General features: G+C 39.3%; 1 protein-coding gene across 1 annotated transcript in view; it reads right to left on the bottom strand.

Moving 5' to 3' along the window:
- LOC128652423 (protein argonaute-3) overlaps positions 1 to 20952 on the bottom strand; it is a 382994-nt gene extending 362042 nt beyond the window's left edge. The window contains exons 1-2 of the mRNA XM_053705360.1: positions 20928 to 20952; positions 20149 to 20221 (exon numbers count right to left, since the gene is read on the bottom strand). Coding sequence (XP_053561335.1) covers positions 20149 to 20221; positions 20928 to 20952 — 98 coding nt within the window. The remainder of the gene's footprint in view (positions 1 to 20148; positions 20222 to 20927) is intronic.
- Positions 20953 to 21216: the final 264 nt, after the last annotated feature.

Genomic DNA, 21216 nt, shown 5'->3' with positions numbered 1-21216 from the left:
TCACCAGGTCTGCATACCAAGTCCTGCGCGGCCACGCAGGAGCTATCAGAATCACCGAGGCCTTTTCCTGTTTGATCCTGGCTATGAGCCTGGGAAGGAGAGGAAACGGTGGAAACACATACACTAGGTTGAACGACCAAGGCGCCACTAATGCATCCACTAGAATCGCCTTGGGATCCCTGGATCTGGACCCGTAACAAGGAATCTTGAAGTTCTGACGGGACGCCATTAGATCCATGTCTGGAATGCCCCATAATTGGGTTAACTGAGCAAAGACCTCCGGGTGGAGTTCCCACTCCCCCGGATGGAAAGTCTGACGACTCAAATAGTCCGCCTCCCAGTTGTCTACTCCTGGGATGTGAATAGCAGATAGATGGCAGGAGTGATTCTCTGCCCATTGGATGATCTTGGTTACTTCCTTCATCGCTAGGGAACTCTTTGTTCCCCCCTGATGATTGATGTACGCAACAGTCGTTATGTTGTCCGACTGAAATCTTATGAACCTGGCTTTCGCTAGCTGAGGTCAAGCCAGGAGCGCATTGAATATTGCTCTTAGTTCCAAAATGTTTATCGGGAGAAGCGACTCTTCCCGAGAGGCTGGCGTCGGTCGTGACAATGACCCACTCCGGTCTGCGGAAACTCATTCCCTGAGACAGGTGATCCTGGGTCAACCACCAGAGAAGTGAGTCCCTGGTTACCTGGTCTACTTGAATTTGGGGAGACAAGTCTGTATAGTCCCCATTCCACTGATTGAGCATGCACAGCTGTAATGGTCTTAGATGAATTCGAGCAAAAGGAACCACGTCCATTGCTGCGACCATTAGTCCTATTACTTCCATGCACCGAGCTATGGAGGGTTAAGGAATAGAATGAAGAACTTGACAAGCGTTTAGAAGCTTTAACTTTCTGACTTCTGTCAGGAAGATCTTCATTTCCATAGAATCTATTATTGTTCCCAGAAACGGAACCCTTGTGGACGGTGACAGTGAACTCTTTTCTATGTTCACCTTCCACCCGTGAGATCTGAGAAAAGCCAACACAATGTCTGTGTGGCCCTCGCTTTGGAAAGAAATGACGCTTGGATTAGGATGTCGTCTAGATAAGGTGCTACAGCGATGCCCCTCGGCCTTAGGACCGCTAGAAGGGACCCTAGCACCTTTGAGAAAATTCTGGGAGCGGTGGCTAAACCGAATGGAAGAGCCACGTGAAGGATGGAACTCTGAGGAAATTGTTTAATATCTTTAAATCCAGGATTGGCCTGAAAGTTCCCTCTTTTTTGGGAACCACAAACAGGTTTGAGTAAAAACCTAGACCTTGTTCCCCGGAGGGGACTGGGTTTATCACTCCCATCTTTGATAGGTCTCTTACACAATGTAAGAATGCCTGTTTCTTTATCTGGTCTGAAGATAAGTGAGACAGGTGGAATCTTCCCTTTGGAGGAAGTCCCTTGAACTCTAGCAGGTATCCCTTGGAGACTATTTCTAGTACCCAGGGATCCGGAACATCTCTTGCCCAAGCCTGAGCGAAGAGAGATAGTCTGCCCCCTACCAGATCCGGTCCCGGATCGGGGGCTACCCCTTCATGCTGTCTTGGTAGCAGCAGCAGGTTTCTTGGTCTGTTTACCCTTGTTCCAGCCTTGCATGGGCTTCCAAGCGGGTTTGGGCTGGGCCGCGTTACCTTCTTGTCTAGCGGCAGAGGAGTTATTAGCCGGTCCGTTCCTGAAATTGTGAAAGGAACGAAAATTAGACTTGTTCTTAGCCTTAAAAGGCCTATCCTGTGGGAGGGCATGGCCCTTACCCCCAGTGATGTCTGAAATAATTTCCTTCAATTCCGGCCCAAAAAGGGTCTTACCCTTGAAAGGAATATTAAGTAACTTAGTCTTGGACGACACATCTGCCGACCAGGATTTTAGCCAAAGCGCCCTCCGCGCTACTATAGCAAAACCAGAGTTTTTCGCCGCCAATTTCGTTATTTGAAAAGCGGCATCCAATATAAAGGAATTAGCTAACTTTAATGCGTGAATTCGGTCCATGACTTCTTCATAGGAAGTCTCTTTCTGGAGCGACCTTTCTAGTTCCTCGAACCAAAAGGACGCCGCTGAAGTGACAGTAATAACACACGTAGCTGGTTGAAGGATGAACCCTTGTTGAACAAAAATCTTTTTTAAGCAATCCTTCCAATTTTTATCCATAGGATCTTTGAAAGCGCAGCTGTCCTCTATAGGAATAGTTGTGCGCTTCGCTAGTGTTGAAACAGCTCCCTCAACCTTCGGGACCGTCTGCCATGCGTCCCTTCTAGGGTCTACTATGGGAAACATTTTCTTAAATATAGGAGGTGGGGCAAAGGGTACACCTGGCTTCTCCCACTCCTTATCCACTATGCTCGCTACCCTCTTGGGTATTGGAAAGCGTCTTCGTGCACTGGGACCTCTAAAAATTTGTCCAATTTGCACAACTTCTCTGGTACTACTACAGAATCACAGTCATCCAGAGTAGCTAATACCTCCTTAAGCAAAGCGCGGAGATGTTCTAGCTTAAATTTAAATGCTACTATATCAGGTTCTGCCTGTTGAGAAATTTTTCCTGAGTCTGAAATTTCACCCTCAGACAGCCCTTCCCTCACAGCCAATTCCGATTGATGTGAGGGTAAAATAGATAAGGCATCGTCAGCGTCTGATTGTTCATCCTTTTTTTATCTGTATTTAAAACTGAACAATCACGCTTTCTCTGAAATGCTGGCAGTTTGGATAAAAGATTTGCTATAGAATTATCCACTACTGCTGTTAATTGCATAGAAATAAGCACTGGCGCGCTAGGTGTCGCCTGCGCGGGCAAAGCTGGTGTAGACACAGAAGGAGAGGATGTAGAATTATCCTCACTACCTTCATTAGATAAATTATCTTGGGCAACATTATGAAATGTAACAGAGCTGTCCTTATTTTGTTTGGACGCTATGGCACAATTATCACAAACACTCAAAGGGGGAACACATTTGTCTCTACACACACAGAACATAGGTTATCTGATGGCATAGACATGTTAAACAGATTTAGGCAGGCAAACAATGCAATAAAAACGATTTTAAACAAAAACGTTACTGTCTCTTTAAATAATAACATTACACACTTTATTTCTGAATGTTCAAAAAACTATGAAGGCAATATCCGATTTTTATGAAATTTGGACCCCAGTGTCTTAATGCTTAGAAAGTATTGCACAGCAAATATGGAGACTCTAGCTCTTAAAACAAGCAAACCAGAGCTAATTGTTGTATTTAACCGTTTTTATACACTACAATCCCTGCTACAGTATTGCTGCAGCATTTTACCTTCCTTAGGGGTCAATCATCCACAGAAATAAGCCTTCTGGAGTCACTTTCTGAGTCACAGGACCCTCTCACATGAAAACTGCATGCACTGCCTTGAAATCAACTGCACAGCTGAAGCACCAAAATGAGGCTTCCTCCCTCAGCACACTAGAGTGAAGGGGCCTTCCTGACTAGATTTAGGTGTCTAAAACATGCCAGATCAATAAAAAACGTTCTTGTTCAGAGCGGCAAGGAGAATGACTGGGGGGCGGAGCTAGAGGGGGAGCTATATGGACAGCTCTGCTGTGTGCTCTCCTTGCCTTTCCCTGTAGGGGAGGAGAATATCCCACAAGTAATGGATGACGCCGTGGACCGGACACACCAATGTTGGAGAAAATTATATATATATATATATATATATACATACATATATATATATACATATATATATATATATATATATATATATATATATATATATATACACATACATATATATATATATATATACATACACATACACACACACATATATATATATATATATATATATATATATATATATATATACATATATATATATATATATATATATATATATATATATATATATATATATATATATATATATATATATATATATATATATATATATATATACACACACACACATATACATACACACACACCACCCACACATGCACCCTTGTGCATACACTTAACACACACTCATACACATGCATATAGAAACACAACATGCAGACACTCATACATACACACACTTATGCACACACACACATATGTATATATATATGCATGCACAAACACACACAACAATATACATGCATATACACACACAACACACATGGTCATGCACTGAGGGAGAAAATTATCAATATTGAGAGAGGTAAGTCCACCTGGGACGGTAGCTATATCTATGATCTATTTCAATCAGACTGCTGTGCTGTGTCACTCACACTTTGCCCCCTCATTCATTGTCACTGACAGTAATAATCAATTAGATTAAGGTGTAATGCACTACCACTGTTATTTGTTATGGAGCAGAACCACTGTCTGATTTGCTATGCTAAACTACCACTGTTTATTTGAATCTAGCCACCAATCAGCAAGCGCTAGCCAGGTTCTGAACCAAAAATGGGCCAGCTCCTAAGCTTACATTCCTGCTTTTTAAATACAGATACCAAGAGAACAAAGAAAAATGTATAATAGGAGTTAATTAAAAAGTTGCTTAAAATGTCATGCTCTATCTGAATCTTGATAGAAAAAAAAAATGTGGGTTTCATATCCCTTTAACTAGCAATGGGATGGTATGTAATGGGGGGGCAGCAAAATGTATCCTCATCTGTGTGGCCAAAAATCCTAGCACCGGCCCTGCCTCCTGTCACAGAAAATTTAACTCAGAACCAAACAACATCTTTTCTGGATTTAGAAAACCTAGCAGCAGACCAGGACTTAAAGGGACACTGAACCCAATTTTTTTCTTTCATGATTCAGATAGAGCATGCAATTTTAAGCCACTTTCTAATTTATTCCTATTATCAATTTTTCTTCGTTCTCTTGCTATCTTTATTTTAAATTGAAGACCTCTAAGATTTTTTTTATTCAGAACTCTGGACAGCACTTTTTTATTGGTGGATGTTTATCCACCAATCAGCAAGAACAACCCAGGTTGATCACCAAAAATGGGCCAGCATCTAAACTTACTTTCTTGCATTTCAAATAAAGATACCAAGAGAATGAAGAAAATTTGATAATAGGAGTAAATTAGAAAGTTGCTTAAAATGTCATGCTCTATCTGAATCACAAAAGAAAAAATTTGGGTACAGTATCCCTTTAAACTACAAAGCCCTTTTAGAATGCTAATGAAATACAATTAGAATAATCTTAATTATGTCAATAAATTCAAAGGTTTAGAAATCTACACTAGCAGAATCATCTGAAAACTGCTCTTAAACCAAACAGAAGAAGCCACAGCCACACAAGCAACACTAACTGCTGGCTTAAAAAGCAAACCTGCTTACTGAAAAGCTCTTCTATGAAAAGATTCCATAGGATCCTCAAAAGAAGAACTATCTTCCAAAGTAAAGTAAGTACACCCAGCCAAAGAAGATATAGCCCCATGCACCTAAGGAACTCAATATTAGAAGATGGAATACATTTTCTTATACCTAGCTGAAGGATTAAAAGAGCCGCCAGGCTTAGATCAATCCTTAAAAAAAAAAAAAAAAAAAAAAAAAAAAAAGGATAGGAAAAAAAAAAATCTGACTTAGCAGTGGTTTAAAAATAAAATTCAAATGTTAACAGACTTGTTCTCAGATACCTTAGGATCTAAAAAAAAAACCAAGGTACATAAAACGATTCATTAATTACTGTTGGGAATTAATCACCTGGCCACAGGAGGAGGCAAAGACACCCTACAGAAAAGCTTTAATATATCTCCTACTTCCTGTTCCCTCCCAGTATTTTGTATAGCCAAGATAGGAGGAAGAAATAAGAAAGATGAGTAGGGTAAAGAGGTGCAAACTAAAACTACCACCACTAAGAAAATTTGGGAAGGTTCGTGGACTCTTACTACCAAGAAAGAAAGGAATTTATCATCAGGTAAGAATAAATTGTGCTTTCTTACTAATGGTGGTGAGAGTCCACAATTCATTCGTTACTGTTGGGAACAAATACCCAAGCTGTGAAGTCCACAAAAAATGAGTGGGACAAAAGAAAAAGAAGGCAGGCACCTATTTACCAGAAACTACAGTCTAAAGAATCGTCCTGTGAAAAACTGTCCCAACTGAGCAGCACATCAAATTGCAAACCTTGCAAATGTGTTCCACTGAACCCTCATCCCTGAAAACGCAAGAAACAGACCTAGAATAAGTCCATTAATTGGATACATAAAATCAGTTACTATTCCGGCATAAAGCAAACTGTGAAGAAAACTCTTCGTCCATGAAGTTAAAGAAACAAAATTTGCTTTCTGAACCAAAAGACTATGATAGTCTGTAGAATAAAAACATTAACGCCCGGACTGCAGAGTATGCAACAACCTGCTTTTTGAAGAATTCAATCCGAAAATAATGAAAAAACCCTCAATGTCCTGGATACACCTAGGCAAAAGAGAGTTAATAAAGACAAAGCTGTCCAGGATATCAAGAAGGTATATAAATTAAAAGAAAATAGACTGTGAAATCCCAGAATTAAGATTAAATTCCAAGGGAAAGAAAGAAATGATGTAAAAATCTTGAAACGAACATCAAGAAGGATAAACCCACCGCAACTTGTGGAAAAATATATCTAGTAAACTGGCCTACAAATCTAATAAGTCAGAGAAAACTACTCAGAGAGAAAACTAAATTTATTTTAAGTTTTTTAATATTTATTTAAATCCAACAATGCATAACATTTTACAGCTTGATTTTTAGACCGCCGCGCAGAGCAGAAGAAAAAAAAAAGTCACCAAAAGAGAAACAAAGAAAATAGTTTAAAGGGATTACAAATAATTATGCCTCCTATTATGGCGCAACCTTTAATAATTTATTTTCATATAGCTATTCTCACATGATCTCTTTCTAAGTCTACTGAAAATACCAAAATTATAATTTATAGAGAATACAAATACTTAAGCCTCCTTTAGTGAAGGCAGAACCTTTAGTAGTCTATTTTCCCCTGATTATTATGACATGATCTCTTTCTAAGGTCTCGATTTATCAAGCCCCTACGGCTGCAAGTTCTCACAAGAACTTGCTCGCCGTAATTTATCAAGCAGTGGTCACCAGACCGCTGCTTCCCTAAGCTCTTCGCCACCTCTAAGGTGGCGAAATTCAATCTCCGCGGTCGAGTCCGACCGAGGAGATTGACAGCTCCTGCCCGCACGTGATTGGCTGTGCGCGGGCAGGAGGCGGGATTGCACGCAAGCGCAAAATTGCGCTAGTGTGCAATGTTGATTACCTGCGGGTAATTTCGCCCCGCCACAGGCGAGCTGAGGAATACAGGGGCGCGTATACGTGCCCCTGTACGCCTCAGCTTTGATAAATCTAGCCCTAAGTCTGCTGAAAATTCTAAACAGATTATGCACGATTGGGATTTTAAATTTTAACCTATGTAAAGGAAAACAAAAATAGTCATAACACCACAAACAAAAACCAAGGAAAGAGAAAAAAAAAAAAAAGAGAGAGAATATAAATTCGAGCTATGTCCCCCTCCTTCCTGCGAGGCTGTCACCACTCTATTTCTCTAAGGTTGCAGGAATTAACCAAAAGCCCAAGTTGCTGGGAAGATTTCTCTAAGGGCTAAATACTGAAAGTGTTCAGAGTTATGTAGTTGGAGTGTAAGCATATGTTGAGTTGTTACTGGGAATGAGAGAATAACTAAGCCATTTTGTAAAGAAATCTGCAATCTGTGTGTTTTTGAATGTTGTAAAGCTGAACTGCGTATGTAATAAATTTATAAACATAGTAAAAGTAGGAGCTTTTCTATTTTTCCAATTCTTTAGAATTAAGATACGTCCTATCATAATTATAGTATTAATTAAATTAGCTTCTCGTCTTTTGGAAGACATATATAAAAAAAATATGTCCTGTGAATGGATCGTAATTCTTAGTTCCAATTTTTTATTCAGCCAGTAACAGATTCTTTTCCAAAATTGATTAATTTTTGGGCATTGCCACATGCAATGGATGATATCTTCTTTCAAGGCGTTGCGTCTGTAACATCTACTGTCGTTTTGTTTCCATCTAGATAGTCTTTCTGGTGTGACATAGGTATCGTTCAATAATTTAATATGCGTTTCCTTCCAACTATTGGAAATTAACGCTTCTTTTGTCCACCTAATACTACATTTTACTTCTAATATTTTTAGTTCAGGGAAAGCTTTTATCCATTTAAGGTGGGCTATCCCTAGGAAGTCTTTACCCTTTTATTATGTTGGTATATTTTAATATAGTTTCCCAATTCTCCTAACCCAGCTAACCTTTGAGTAACTTCTTCATTATTGTGTAAAAAAATGCCTGAGTTGCATATATGCAAAAAAGGAACTATTTGGAATGTTAAAATCTCAAGATAGGGCCTTAAAATATTTAATTTGTTTATTACTATCTAATAATTGTGTTACAAAAACCAGTCCATTCTGTGCCCAAGTTCTGAAAACCTGTGAGGATACCCCTGGAAGAAATTTTGGATTAACAGTAATTGTAAGAAAGGGTGTTATTTGAAAGTTTAGATCTAATATCTTACATAAAGATTGCCATGCAATAACCGTATTCCGTACAGTAATCCTATTCTGTATATTTGTTGGTAGTTGCTTACTCGGGCAATGCAATACTGCACTAAGTGAAAAAGGTGAAATTAAAGCTTCTTAAAGTTCACAGAACATTAAATAATTTTCTTTGATACACCAATCAATTGCGTGACGTACCAATGTGACGCAGCAATGTAACACTTGATGTCAGGAAAGGCAAATCCACCAAATACCGTAAATTGTGATAATTTAAAGATAGATAATAGGTGCCTTTTCCCACTCCATATAAAAGTAGCGCATGCTTTGTAAAACATTTTAATATCCTTATTATGAATAAAGAGTGGTAGGTTTTGTATGTTATGTAGTAACTGAGGTAGTAATACTATTTCAATGAGCATGATCTTTGCTGAGAGAGATGTACGAAATACCTGCCACGTCTAACTATAGCTTCTGGAAAAAAAAAAAAATTGTAAAATTAAGTCTATACCAATTATTCGTTTTTTTATGAAATATAATCCCAAGATATCTTATAGATTCTACTTCTTTAAAGGGGTAATCATAGTAGCTATCTTTCTGTCTGTGTACCCATAAGATCTCTGTTTTCGAGCAATTAATTCTATAACCAGAAATTGAACCGAATAAATCAAATATTTGTAGACATAAAGGAATACTACTTCTAGTATTTTTAAGAAATAGCAAAAGGTCGTCTGCATACAGAGAAAGTATTAATTCTTTGCTGCCCAGTTTAATTCCCCTTAATTCTTGTCTAAACAGGATTGCCAAAGGTTCTAGCTCAACATTAAAGAGAAGGAGAGAGTGGGCACCCTTGTCTCGTTCCTTTGTTTAAAGTTATATTCGTGGTCCGGCTGCCGTCTACTATAATGGATGACGCCGGGTGATTATAGATTGCTTTAACAAAAGAAAAAAACATTACCTGCAAAACCAAAATTATAAAGTGAAGAATATAAGTGGTCCCATATCACCGAATCAAACGCCTTTTCTGCATCTACTGTTAAAATAGCAAAGTTTACCTTATTATCTTTTTTTTATGAAAATCATTCCAAAAATAATCTAGAAGGCTACTTTTCTAGTATTTTAGTGGATGATCTACCTAGCATAAACCCAGTTTGATTTTCTTGTATAATCTCATTGAGACATTTTTTTGAATCTATTCACCACAATAGAAGTGAGTATCTTGTAGTCTACATTTAGTAGCGAAATAGGTCTATATGAGGCCATATCTGTTGGATCTTTATCCTTTTTTAATATTAGTGTAATCAATGAGGTGGTAAATATCTTTGAGATCATATAATCTTCTGTAAAATACTTGTTAAAACCAAAAATATTAGATATTTTGAATTCATTATAGAATAATTTAAAAAACTCTGATGGCTTTGGCCCGGGCCCAGCACTTTATTAAGTTTAGCTCTGTCAATAAATTCGGCAATTTCTTTTATGGATATGGGCTTATTTAACTCTTCTAAAAGGTCTGCAGAAACTTTTGGTGTATAGATCTTATTCCAAAATTGTATTTTAGCTATATTATCTACTTCTTTTGATGTATAAATTCTCTTAAAATAATCCAGAATCGCTTTCTTAATAGTAGTAAGGTCTGTATAGCTATTATTTCTTTCTATAATCTTCTCGATAATATTAGATTTTGTTCCTAGTTTTCTCTAAGTTAGCTAGATATTTGGCAGATTTGCCCACCTGTCCTTTATACTTTGTACTTATTTTAGCTCTTCCATATTATTTTTTTTGTACCAAATAAAGATCCTCTTTCTTGTCTTGTTGCTACATAATTATCCCAATTTGTTCTGTTTGGTAAGGTTATATATTTTGTGTATGTATTTCTGACCTGGTTTGCCAGTTGGAGTTCCTGAGCTCTATTTTTCTTCTTTTGTTTTATCATATATGCTTTGATATCTCCTCTGAGATAAGCTTTACCTGTTTCCAAGAATATTTTTTTTCTTTCTAAGTACGCCTGGTTGTATTTTTTACATTCTCTCCACTTCTGGACCATCCAATTTTGAAATTGTATATTATTTATTAAAAAATTTGGGGAAAAGAAATTAGATGGATGTTCGGGATCAGATTTGTTTTTAATTTCCATAGCAATAATAGCGTGGTCAGAAATAATGATATTAATTTCTGATCTTATTTCAAATGTTAATATAAAGTCTGAGACTAGAAAGCAGTCAATCCTAGATAAAGATCTAAATGATTTGGACTCACATGTATATATTTTACTATCTGGATGTTGAATTCTCCAAATATCATGTATTTTTATATCCTTGTTTATGGATCTTAGACTTTTGTGAGAGAAAATTAATTGATCCATCTCCAAGCAGCTAAACAAAGGGAAATTAAGACCTTTGAAAAGAAAGGTACTTAAAGGGACACTCAAGTCAAAATTTAAAACTTTAATTATTCAGATAGAGCATGCAATTTTCAACAACTTTCCAATTAACTTCCATTAATAAAAATGTGCACAGTCTTTTTATACTTAAACTTTTTGAGTCACCAGCTCCTACTGAGCATGTGAAAAAATTAAAAAAAATTGTCAGAAAAAAAAAATTGACTACTCATTTGAAGTTCATACTAAGTGCTATTGCATTGTCTTGTTATCTTGTATTTGTTGATTAAGCAAATCTACTGTGCTTACTGGTCCTTTAAAAATAAACAAACAATCAAGACCTGACTTGAAAACGGAAAAAAATTCAAATTGTGTTAAGGTTTTCATGAACCGAAAAAAAGGCCAAAGTGGATAAAATTTCCCTCCTGCTAACTAATAATTGTACTGGGAACAATTTCACATTACTTTAATGTAGGAATAAAACTAAACTGTACACAGAATGCAAACAGATACTGCTGGATACTGTAGACCTACAATATTGGATATATGCAGTGAAGGGAATATACAATAATCTGCAATACCGGCTGTAAACTGTTGCAAGGAAGTACATCTGAAACTATAAAGCAGGTATTAAACAGCTACCATGGCATACAGTATAACTGTACACAAAGAGTAAACAGTGACTGATAAATACCGCAGAGCTGCAATACAGAATTCAAACAGTCACTGCAGTATAGAGAATGACTGCAATACAGAACTTAAAGGGATAGGAAAGTCAAAATTAAACTTGCATGATTCAGATAGAGCATTTCATTTTAAGACCCTTTTAAATTCACTTCTATTTTTCAAATGTGCTTTGTTCTCTTAATATACTACACACATCATACACTAGTGGGAGCTGCTGCTAATTGGTGCCTGCACACATTTGTCTCTTGCGATTGGCTAAATAGATATTTTCAGCTTTCTGTCAGTAGTGCAATGTTGTCCCTTCAGCAATGGATAAGAGATTGAAGAAAATTTGATAGTAGAATTAAATTGGAAAGTTGTTAAAAATGTATGTTCTATCTGAATCATAAAAGAAAATTTTGGGGTTTACTATCCCTTTAAATAGACACTGCAGTATAGAGAAAGACTGCAATACAGGCCAGGACCATAACACAGGAATTGAACAGCAGCTGAGATATACAGTAGAACTGTACCTTAATGAGAGCAATACATAATTCACACTAAGAACCACAAAAAAAGGTTAGGAAGAAACTGTTCCATATAATGAGCTATAGACAAATACCCATAAAGGGCCAGTATACACACACACACAAAAATTGGGCTAATTTAAAGTTTGCAATTGACATGCATTATTTGTTTTGCTTCTAAAGAGTTAAAAATGGGGAAGAAACATGCAGTATTTTTACTGCATATGGAGACAATCATCCTACACACTACTTAAAGAGAGAGAGTTTCTACCTCATTCCCTAACTAGTGTGTTTACTGACAGCCCTCCTGCTGGAGCTATCTCTGTATGTAGTTTGTACATAACACTGTACAAAGTAAAAGCATAAAAAACAAAATTTATGCTTACCTGATAAATTTCTTTCTTTTGCGGTGTACCGAGTCCACAATTTCATCCTTACTTGTGGGATATTATCCTTCCTAACAGGAAGTGGCAAAGAGAGCACCCACAGCAGAGCTGTCTATATAGCTCCCCCCTTAACTCCACCCCCCAGTCATTCGACCGAAGGCCAAGGAAGAAAAAAGGAGAAACTATAAGGTGCAGAGGTGACTGAAGTTTTTAATAAAAAATACTATCTGTCTTGAATAGACAGGGTGGGCCGTGGACTCGGTACATCGCAAAAGAAAGAAATTTATCAGGTAAGCATAAATTTTGTTTTCTTTTGCATGATGTACCGAGTCCACGGTTTCATCCTTACTTGTGGGATACCAATACCAAAGCTTTAGGACACGGATGAAGGGAGGGACAAGACAGGAACCTAAACGGAAGGCACCACTGCTTGCAAAACCTTTCTCCCAAAAATAGCCTCTGAAGAAGCAAAAGTATCAAATTTGTAAAATTTTGAAAAGGTATGGAGCGAAGACCAAGTCGCAGCCTTACAAATCTGTTCAACAGAAGCATCATTTGTAAAAGCCCATGTGGAAGCTACCGCTCTAATAGAATGAGCTGTAATCCTTTCAGGAGGCTGCTGTCCAGCAGTCTCATAAGCCAAACTGATGATGCTTTTCAGCCAAAAGGAAAGAGAAGTAGCCATAGACTTTTGACCCCTACGCTTTCCAGAATAGACAACAAAGAAGATGTTTGACGAAAATCTTTGGTTGCCTGCAAATAAAATTTCAAAGCACGAACCACGTCCAAGTTGTGCAACAGACGTTCCTTCTTAGAAGAAGGATTAGGACACAGAGAAGGAACAACAATTTCCTGATTGATATTCCTGTTAGTAACAACCTTAGGTAGGAACCCAGGCTTGGTACGCAAAACCACCTTATCAGCATGGAAAACAAGATAAGGCGAGTCATATTGTAATGCAGATAGTTCAGAAACTCTTCGAGCTGAAGAGATAGCAACTAGGAACAAAACTTTCCAAGATAGAAGCTTAATATCTATGGAATTAATGGGTTCAAACGGAACCCCCTGAAAAACTTTAAGAACTAAATTTAGACTCCATGGCGGAGCAACGGGTTTAAACACAGGCTTAATTCTAGCTAAAGTCGGACAAAAGGCCCGAACGTCTGGGACATCTGCCAGACGCTTGTGCAACCGGACAGAGCAGATATCCGTCCTATTAGGGAACTAGCTGACAATGCTTTCTCCAATCCCTCTTGGAGAAAAGACAAAATCCTAGGAATCCCGATTTTTCTCCAGGAGTAGCCTTTGAATTTGCACCAAAAAAGATATTTACGCCATATCTTATGATAGATTTTCCTGGTAACAGGCTTTCGAGCCTGAATCAAGGTATCTATGACCGACTCAGAGAAACCCCGCCTTGATAGAATCAAGCGTTCAATCTTCAAGCAGTCAGTTGCAGAGAAATTAGATTTGAATCCTTGAATGGACCATGAATCAAAAGGTCCTGTCTCAGTGGCAGAGATGACATGTCCACCAGGTCTGCATACCAAGTCCTGCGTGGCCACGCAGGCGCTATCAAAGTCACCGAAGCTCTCTCCTGATTCTGGCAATCAGACGCGGAAGGAGAGGGAAAGGTGGAAACACATAAGCCAGGTTGAACGACCAGGGTACTGCTAGAGCATCTATCAGTACTGCCTGAGGATCCCTTGACCTGGATCTGTAAAGAGGAAGTTTGGCGTTCTGACGAGACGCCATCAGATCCAATTCTGGTGTGCCCCATAGCTGAACCAGTTGAGCAAACACCTCCGGATGGAGTTCCCACTCCCCCGGATGAAAAGTCTGACGACTTAGAAAATCTGCCTCCCAGTTCTCTACTCCTGGGATATAGATCGTTGACAGATGGCAAGAGTGAGCCTCTGCCCATCGGATTATTCTTGAAACTTCTATCATTGCTAAGGAACTCTTTGTTCCCCCCTGATGATTGATATAAGCCACAGTCGTGATGTTGTCCGACTGAAATCTGATGAATCCGGCCGAAGCCAGCTGAGGCCACGCCTGAAGAGCATTGAATATCGCTCTTAATTCCAGAATATTTATCGGTAGGAGGGCCTCCTCCTGAGTCCACAAACCCTGTGCTTTCAGGGAATTCCAGACTGCACCCCAGCCCAGTAGGCTGGCGTCTGTCGTCACTATAACCCATTCTGGCCTGCGGAAACATTCCCTGGGACAGATGATCCTGTGACAACCACCAAAGAAGAGAGTCTCTGGTCTCTTGATCCAGATTTATCTGAGGAGATAAATCCGCATAATCCCCATTCCACTGAATGAGCGTGCATAGTTGCAGTGGTCTGAGATGCAAGCGAGCAAACGGAACTATGTCCATTACCGCTACCATTAGACCGATTACCTCCATACACTGAGCCACTGACGGCCGAGGAGAGGAATGGAATGAAGCGCTTGACAGGTGGACAAAATCTTTGATTTCCTGACCTCCGTCAGAAATATTTTCATGTCCACCGAGTCTATCAGAGTCCCTAGAAATGAAACTCTTGTGAGAGGGGAAAGAGAACTCTTTTACGTTCACCTTCCACCCGTGAGATCTTAGAAAGGCCAACACCAAGTCCGTGTGAGACTTGGCTAGTTGGAAAGTCGACGCTTGAATTAGAATGTCGTCTAGATAAGGCGCCACTGCTATGCCCCGTGGCCTTAGGACTGTCAGAAGGGACCCTAGCACCTCTGAAGATTTGTGGCGTCGTGGCCAACCCGAAGGGAAGAGCCACAAACTGGTAATGCTTGTCCAGAAAGGCAAACCTGAGGAATTGGTGATGATCTTTGTGGATAGGAATGTGTAGATACGTATCCTTTAAGTCCACGGTGGTCATATATTGACCCTCCTGGATCATTGGTAAAATATTCCGAATGGTCTCCATCTTGAAAGATGGGACTCTTAGGAATTGGTTTAGGATCTTGAGATCTAGAATTGGTCTGAAAGTTCCCTCTTTTTTGGGAACCACAAACAGATTGGAGTAGAACCCCTGCCCCTGTTCTGCTTTCGGAACTGGGCAGATCACTCCCATGGTAAAAAGGTCTTCTACACAGCGTAAGAACGCCTCTCTTTTTGTCGGGTTTAAGACAATTGAGAAAGATGGAACCTCCCCCTTGGAGGAGAATCCTTGACATCTAGAAGATATCCCTGGGTTACGATTTCTACTGTCCAGGAATCCTGAACGTCTCTTGCCCAGGCCTGAGCAAAGAGAGAGAGTCTGCCCCCCTTCATGCTGTCTTGGTGGCAGCAGCAGGCTTCTTGGCCTGTTTACCCTTGTTCCAAGCCTGGTTAGGTCTCCAGACTGGCCTGGATTGAGCAAAGTTTCCCTCTTGGTTCGCAGCAGGGGAAGATGAAACGGGACCACCTTTGAAGTTTTGAAAGGAACGAAAATTATTTTGCTTGGTCCTCGTCTTATTTGACTTATACTGAGGGAGGGCATGACCCTTCCCTCCAGTGATATCAGAAATGATCTCTTTTAATTCAGGCCAGAATAGGGTCTTACCTTTGAAAGGGATGGTCAACAGCTTAGATTTTGATGAAACATCAGCAGACCAGGACTTAAGCCATAACGCTCTACGCCCTAAAATGGCAAAACCTGAATTCTTTGCCGCTATTTTAGCCAGATGAAAAGCAGCGTCTGTAATTAAAGAATTAGCTAGCTTAAGAGCCCTAATTCTATCCAGAATGTCATCTAATGGGGTCTCCACCTGAAGAGCCTCTTCCAGAGCCTTAAACCAAAAGGCAGCTGCAGTGGTTACAGGAACAATGCACGCTATAGGCTGGAGAAGAAAACCCTGATGAACAAAAATTTTCTTTAGGAGACCCTCTAATTTTTTTAGCCATAGGATCTTTGAAAGCACAACTGTCCTCAATAGGTATAGTTGTATCCTTAGCCAAAGTAGAAATAGCTACCTCCACCTTAGGGACCGTCTGCCATGAGTCCCGCATGGTGTCAGATATGGGAAACATTTTCTTAAAAACAGGAGGGGGAGCGAACGGAATACCTGGTCTATCCCACTCCTTACTAACAATGTCCAAAATCCTCTTAGGGACCGGAAAAACATCAGTGTAAACAGGAACCTCTAAATATTTGTTCATTTTACACAATTTCTCTGGAACTACAATAGGGTTACAATCAGTCGCTAAAACCTCCCTGAGCAATAAGCGGAGGTGTTCCAGCTTAAATTTAAATGCCGTCATATATGAATCTGTCTGAGGGAACATTTTTCCTGAATCAGAAATCTCACCCTCAGATAGCAAATCCCTCATCCCTACCTCTGAACATTGTGAGGGAATATCGGATACGGCTACTAAAGCGTCAGAAAGCTGAACGTTTGTTCTTAACTCAGAGCTACTGCGCTTCCCTTGCAACCCTGGCAGTTTAGATAAAACCTCTGTGAGGGTAGTATTCATAACTGAGGCCATATCTTGCAAGGTGAAAGAATTAGACGCACTAGAGGTACTTGGCGTCGCTTGTGCGGGCGTTACTGGTTGTGACACTTGGGGAGAACTAGATGGCAAAACCTGATTTCCTTCTGTCTGAGAATCATCCATTGCCAAACTCAACATATGCTGTCTGCAAGTTATAGACATATCAGTACAAGTGGGACACATTCTAAGAGGGGGTTCCACAATGGCTTCTAAACAAATTGAACAATGAGTTCCCTCAATGTCAGACATGTTGAACAGGCTAGTAATGAGACAAGCAAGCTTGGAAAACACTTTATTTAATGAAAAAAACACAATTTTCAAAAACAGTACTGTGCCTTTAAGAGAAAAAAAAGGCATACACAAACTGCAAAACTGCTTAAAATTACCCCAAATGTTCCGAAATTTTTACAGTATACACATCAAGCTTTAGTAAGATCGCACCACAAGTATTAAGGCAATTAACCCTCAAATGTGAAAACCGGATTGAAAAGTGTTCAAAAACCGGTAAAACCCTTGTCAGCACCCTGCCACAGCTCTGCTGTGGCACCTACCTGCCCTCAAGGATCGATAATGTGGGAATAAAGCTTCGATTAGGCCCTTAGAAGTGCACCAGGACCCTCCTGTTGTAGCTTGCTGCTTGTCTATGTAAAACAACTGCGCAACTGAGGCGCGAAAATAGGCCCCGCCCCTCTCGCTCGATGTTGCTGGGGCCTACACACAAATCTACCAAACGATTTTTAAGCCATGTGGGTTATAAAAACCCAAAATAAGCCAAGTGTACCCTCAAAAACAGATGTCCCAAAGGAAATAAAAACAGTACTTCCAGAACACACAAACGTTTGCCTAATATATCATACAAACTGAGTGCCCATAAGTTTAGCCCTTTATGCAATCTAGTAATACCCCTTATAAACTAGGATTACTGCTTACCCTTCCCCTAATGGGGATACTGTCAGCCTTTCTGAGTTATCACAGTCTCTGCAGAAAAAATGACTGAAAATACCTCATTGCTGTATAGCAAGAAACCGTTCCTCACACTGAAGTTTTCCTGTACTCCTCAGCTTCTGTGGGAACAGCAGTAGACCTTAGTTACAAATGCTAAGATCATCATCCTCCAGGCAGAAATCTTCATCTATCTCCTGCCTGATAGTAAATATTACAACACAGGTACCATTTAAAAATAAACTCTTGATTGAAGATAAAATAAAAACAGTTTAACACCTCTTTCACTTTACCCTTCCTGCTTAGAGCCGGCAAAGAGGATGACTGGGGGGTGGAGCTAAGGGGGGAGCTATATAGACAGCTCTGCTGTGGGTGCTCTCTTTGCCACTTCCTGTTAGGAAGGATAATATCCCACAAGTAAGGATGAAACCGTGGACTCGGTACATCATGCAAAAGAAACAACTTTAAATAAATTCCCTTTAAAGTGAATGTAAATTTTGATGATAAAGTGCCCTGTTTTTAACAATTCGTTTAAAAACAGGGGCACTTTAATTCATCAAAATTTACATCTCACTCGTGTTGTGAAAATACTTACCTTTTAATCTTGACAGCCCCTGCATTGCTTCCTCCGCCTGTTGCAAAGCCACTTTCTGGGTTGAAAATGAGGAATCCGGCTTCCTCCAATAACAGCGTTGAATCAGACAGATTCCCCCGGGGGGGAAGCCGTGATTAGAGGATGACCGATCCGTCATTTCTGACATAGGAAGAGGCTTGCGACGACCGGGGGAAGCTGGAGCCACTGTCAAGATTAAAAAGGTAAGTATTTTCACAACACAAGTAAAATGTAAATTTTGATTAAAGTGCCCAAAAACCGGGCACTTTATCATCAAAATTTACATTCACTTTAACTCATAAAACTAGTTTTAAGCACAGCTAATAATGTGGGTTACTAGTAAATACGTAAAACAGTAAAATATGTTATGAACACTAAATTAGTTTAGGGGGTTGCTCTATACAAACTTCAGAAACGATGCAAAAGATAAACAGAAGCCGTTAAAAGGGACAGTAAAAGTTCAGAATAATGTTATATAATTCTACACACACAGTGCAGAATTATATAACATTATATTAGCGTTAACTTCAAAAATTTTAAGTATTTCCAGATTTTTAAGTGTAAAGTTGGACTCCAGGATCTGGTCTAGTAGCAGGAGCAAGCTACATTTAGTTAAATAGCACGACCGGACGTGCTGTGACTAGTCAGCAAGCCCATGAAGCGCTTTGGATATCCAAGACCTGCTCAGTAGATCCTGGAGCAGAGTCCAACTTTAGATTAAAAAATCTGGAAATACTTTTAATTTTTGAAGTTACTGCTAAAATAATGTTATATAATTCCGCACTGTGTGCAGAAATAAATAACATTATTCTGAGCGTTTACTGTCCCTTTAAACTCACAGCTAATTTTCCTCTTTGCCCTTGTTCTGTCGAAAACTCCAATTCCTCGAAAACCCCAATGCGACGATACTTCCGGGTTTTACCTCATGAGGGAAAAAAAGAATCAAATAAAATAAAATTATGAACACCTCTATCTTTACCTGATCCTATGAATGAGGCAAAGAAATACTGGGAGGGAATAGGAAGTAGGAGAGATATTTAAAGGCACACTGAACCCAATTTTTTTTTCTTTCGTGATTCAGATAGAGCATGCAATTTTAAGCAACTTTCTAATTTACTCTTATTATCAAATTTTCTTCATTCTCTTGGTATCTTTATTTGAAATGCAAGAATATAAGTTTAGATGCTGGCCCATTTTTGGTGAACAACCTGGGTTGTTCTTGCTGATTGGTTGATAAATTCACCCACCAATAAGCAAGTGCTGTCCAGAGTACGGAACCAAAAAAATAGCTTAGATGCCTACTTTTTCAAATAAAGATAGCAAGAGAACGAAGAAAAATTGATAATAGGAGTAAATTAGAAAGATGCTTAAAATTGCATGCTCTATCTGAATCATGAAAAAAAAAATTGGTTCAGTGTCCCTTTAAGCTTTTTCTGTAGGGTGTCTTTGCTTTCTCCTGTTCGCCAGGCGATGAATTCCCAACAGTAATGAATAAATGAATTGTGGTCTTTCACCACCATTAGAAAGAAAATATCTCAACTTTAAAGGTTGAATCACCTGAACCAAGATCCTATACTTTCTGTAATACAGACTTAAAGCTAGTAAAAGACAATCATGAACTGACCTTTTATGCTTGCTTGAAGGAGGCATAGTTGCCAGCATTTCAGATACAGAGGAGCGTACAAAATACTTGAAACCTGGAGAAAAATCAGTAGAACTTATCTTTGTAAAACAAACAATAGGAGGAAAGATACTTTTAGGGCTCAATTTATAAAGCCTTCTCCTGCTCTTCGACTGCAGGTTCTCAAAAGAGAACCTGAAATCAGTATTTATCAAGCAGTGGTCATCAGACCGCTGCTTCCTATTCTTGAGGTGGAGAATTTCAAGCTCCCCAGTCTCGTCAGACCGTGGAAATTGACAGCTCCTGCCCACGGTTGATTGGCTGTGCACGGGCAGGGGGGTGCCTTTGCATATGTCCGCTGATGCTTGATAAATCGAGCCCTTAGAAGCAAGGACATCATAAGTCTTATTTGAATGCATACGAATGTTTAAACAAGGCTTACACAGCTAAGCTGGAGGCAACACATCAGCAAGTTTACAATAAACACATTTCACATGGTAAGGAAAGTGATCAGATGAATTCGCTTATAAAAAGGCACCAACGTGTACTCTTACGACTAGCAAAAGCCTGGCAGATTGACAAGCACAGACTAAGTGGCGTGCACAAAGTCACTGAGAGTTGTGCGCAAAAACCGGGCAAAAAGAATATGCTCCCAAACAAATTTATGCAAAAACAAATACATATTAAATACTTTTTAAATACTGTCCCAATGCTATAGAGTGCAAGACAGCACAAACTATATAGCCCAAAAATGTGTGCCCCAAATAAAAATATGTACTTACCTATAGGCACCTTGCTACTGGACATCTTCTAAACAGGATCCAGTAGATAGCTAAACCACTACTGAAAAATAGCAGAGGATATGGAATATGAGTATACCAATAACCCAAAAGAAGGAGGTCCCCGCAACACCTATTGAAGGCATGTGACTCCCATAGGGTAGTATTGTGCCACTACTCCAAACTCCCAATTCATCCCTCTGTCTAACAGCAGCTCCCTGAGGGGAAATGGGCTTCAAATCAATCTGAGAACCCCTCTTACAGCAGAGCATCAGAAGCACCTTCATTCTTC

The sequence above is a fragment of the Bombina bombina genome, chromosome 3 (assembly GCF_027579735.1).
Source record: "Bombina bombina isolate aBomBom1 chromosome 3, aBomBom1.pri, whole genome shotgun sequence".
In the NCBI taxonomy this organism is placed as follows: domain Eukaryota; kingdom Metazoa; phylum Chordata; class Amphibia; order Anura; family Bombinatoridae; genus Bombina; species Bombina bombina.
This window is presented reverse-complemented; position numbering and strand designations above follow the sequence as displayed.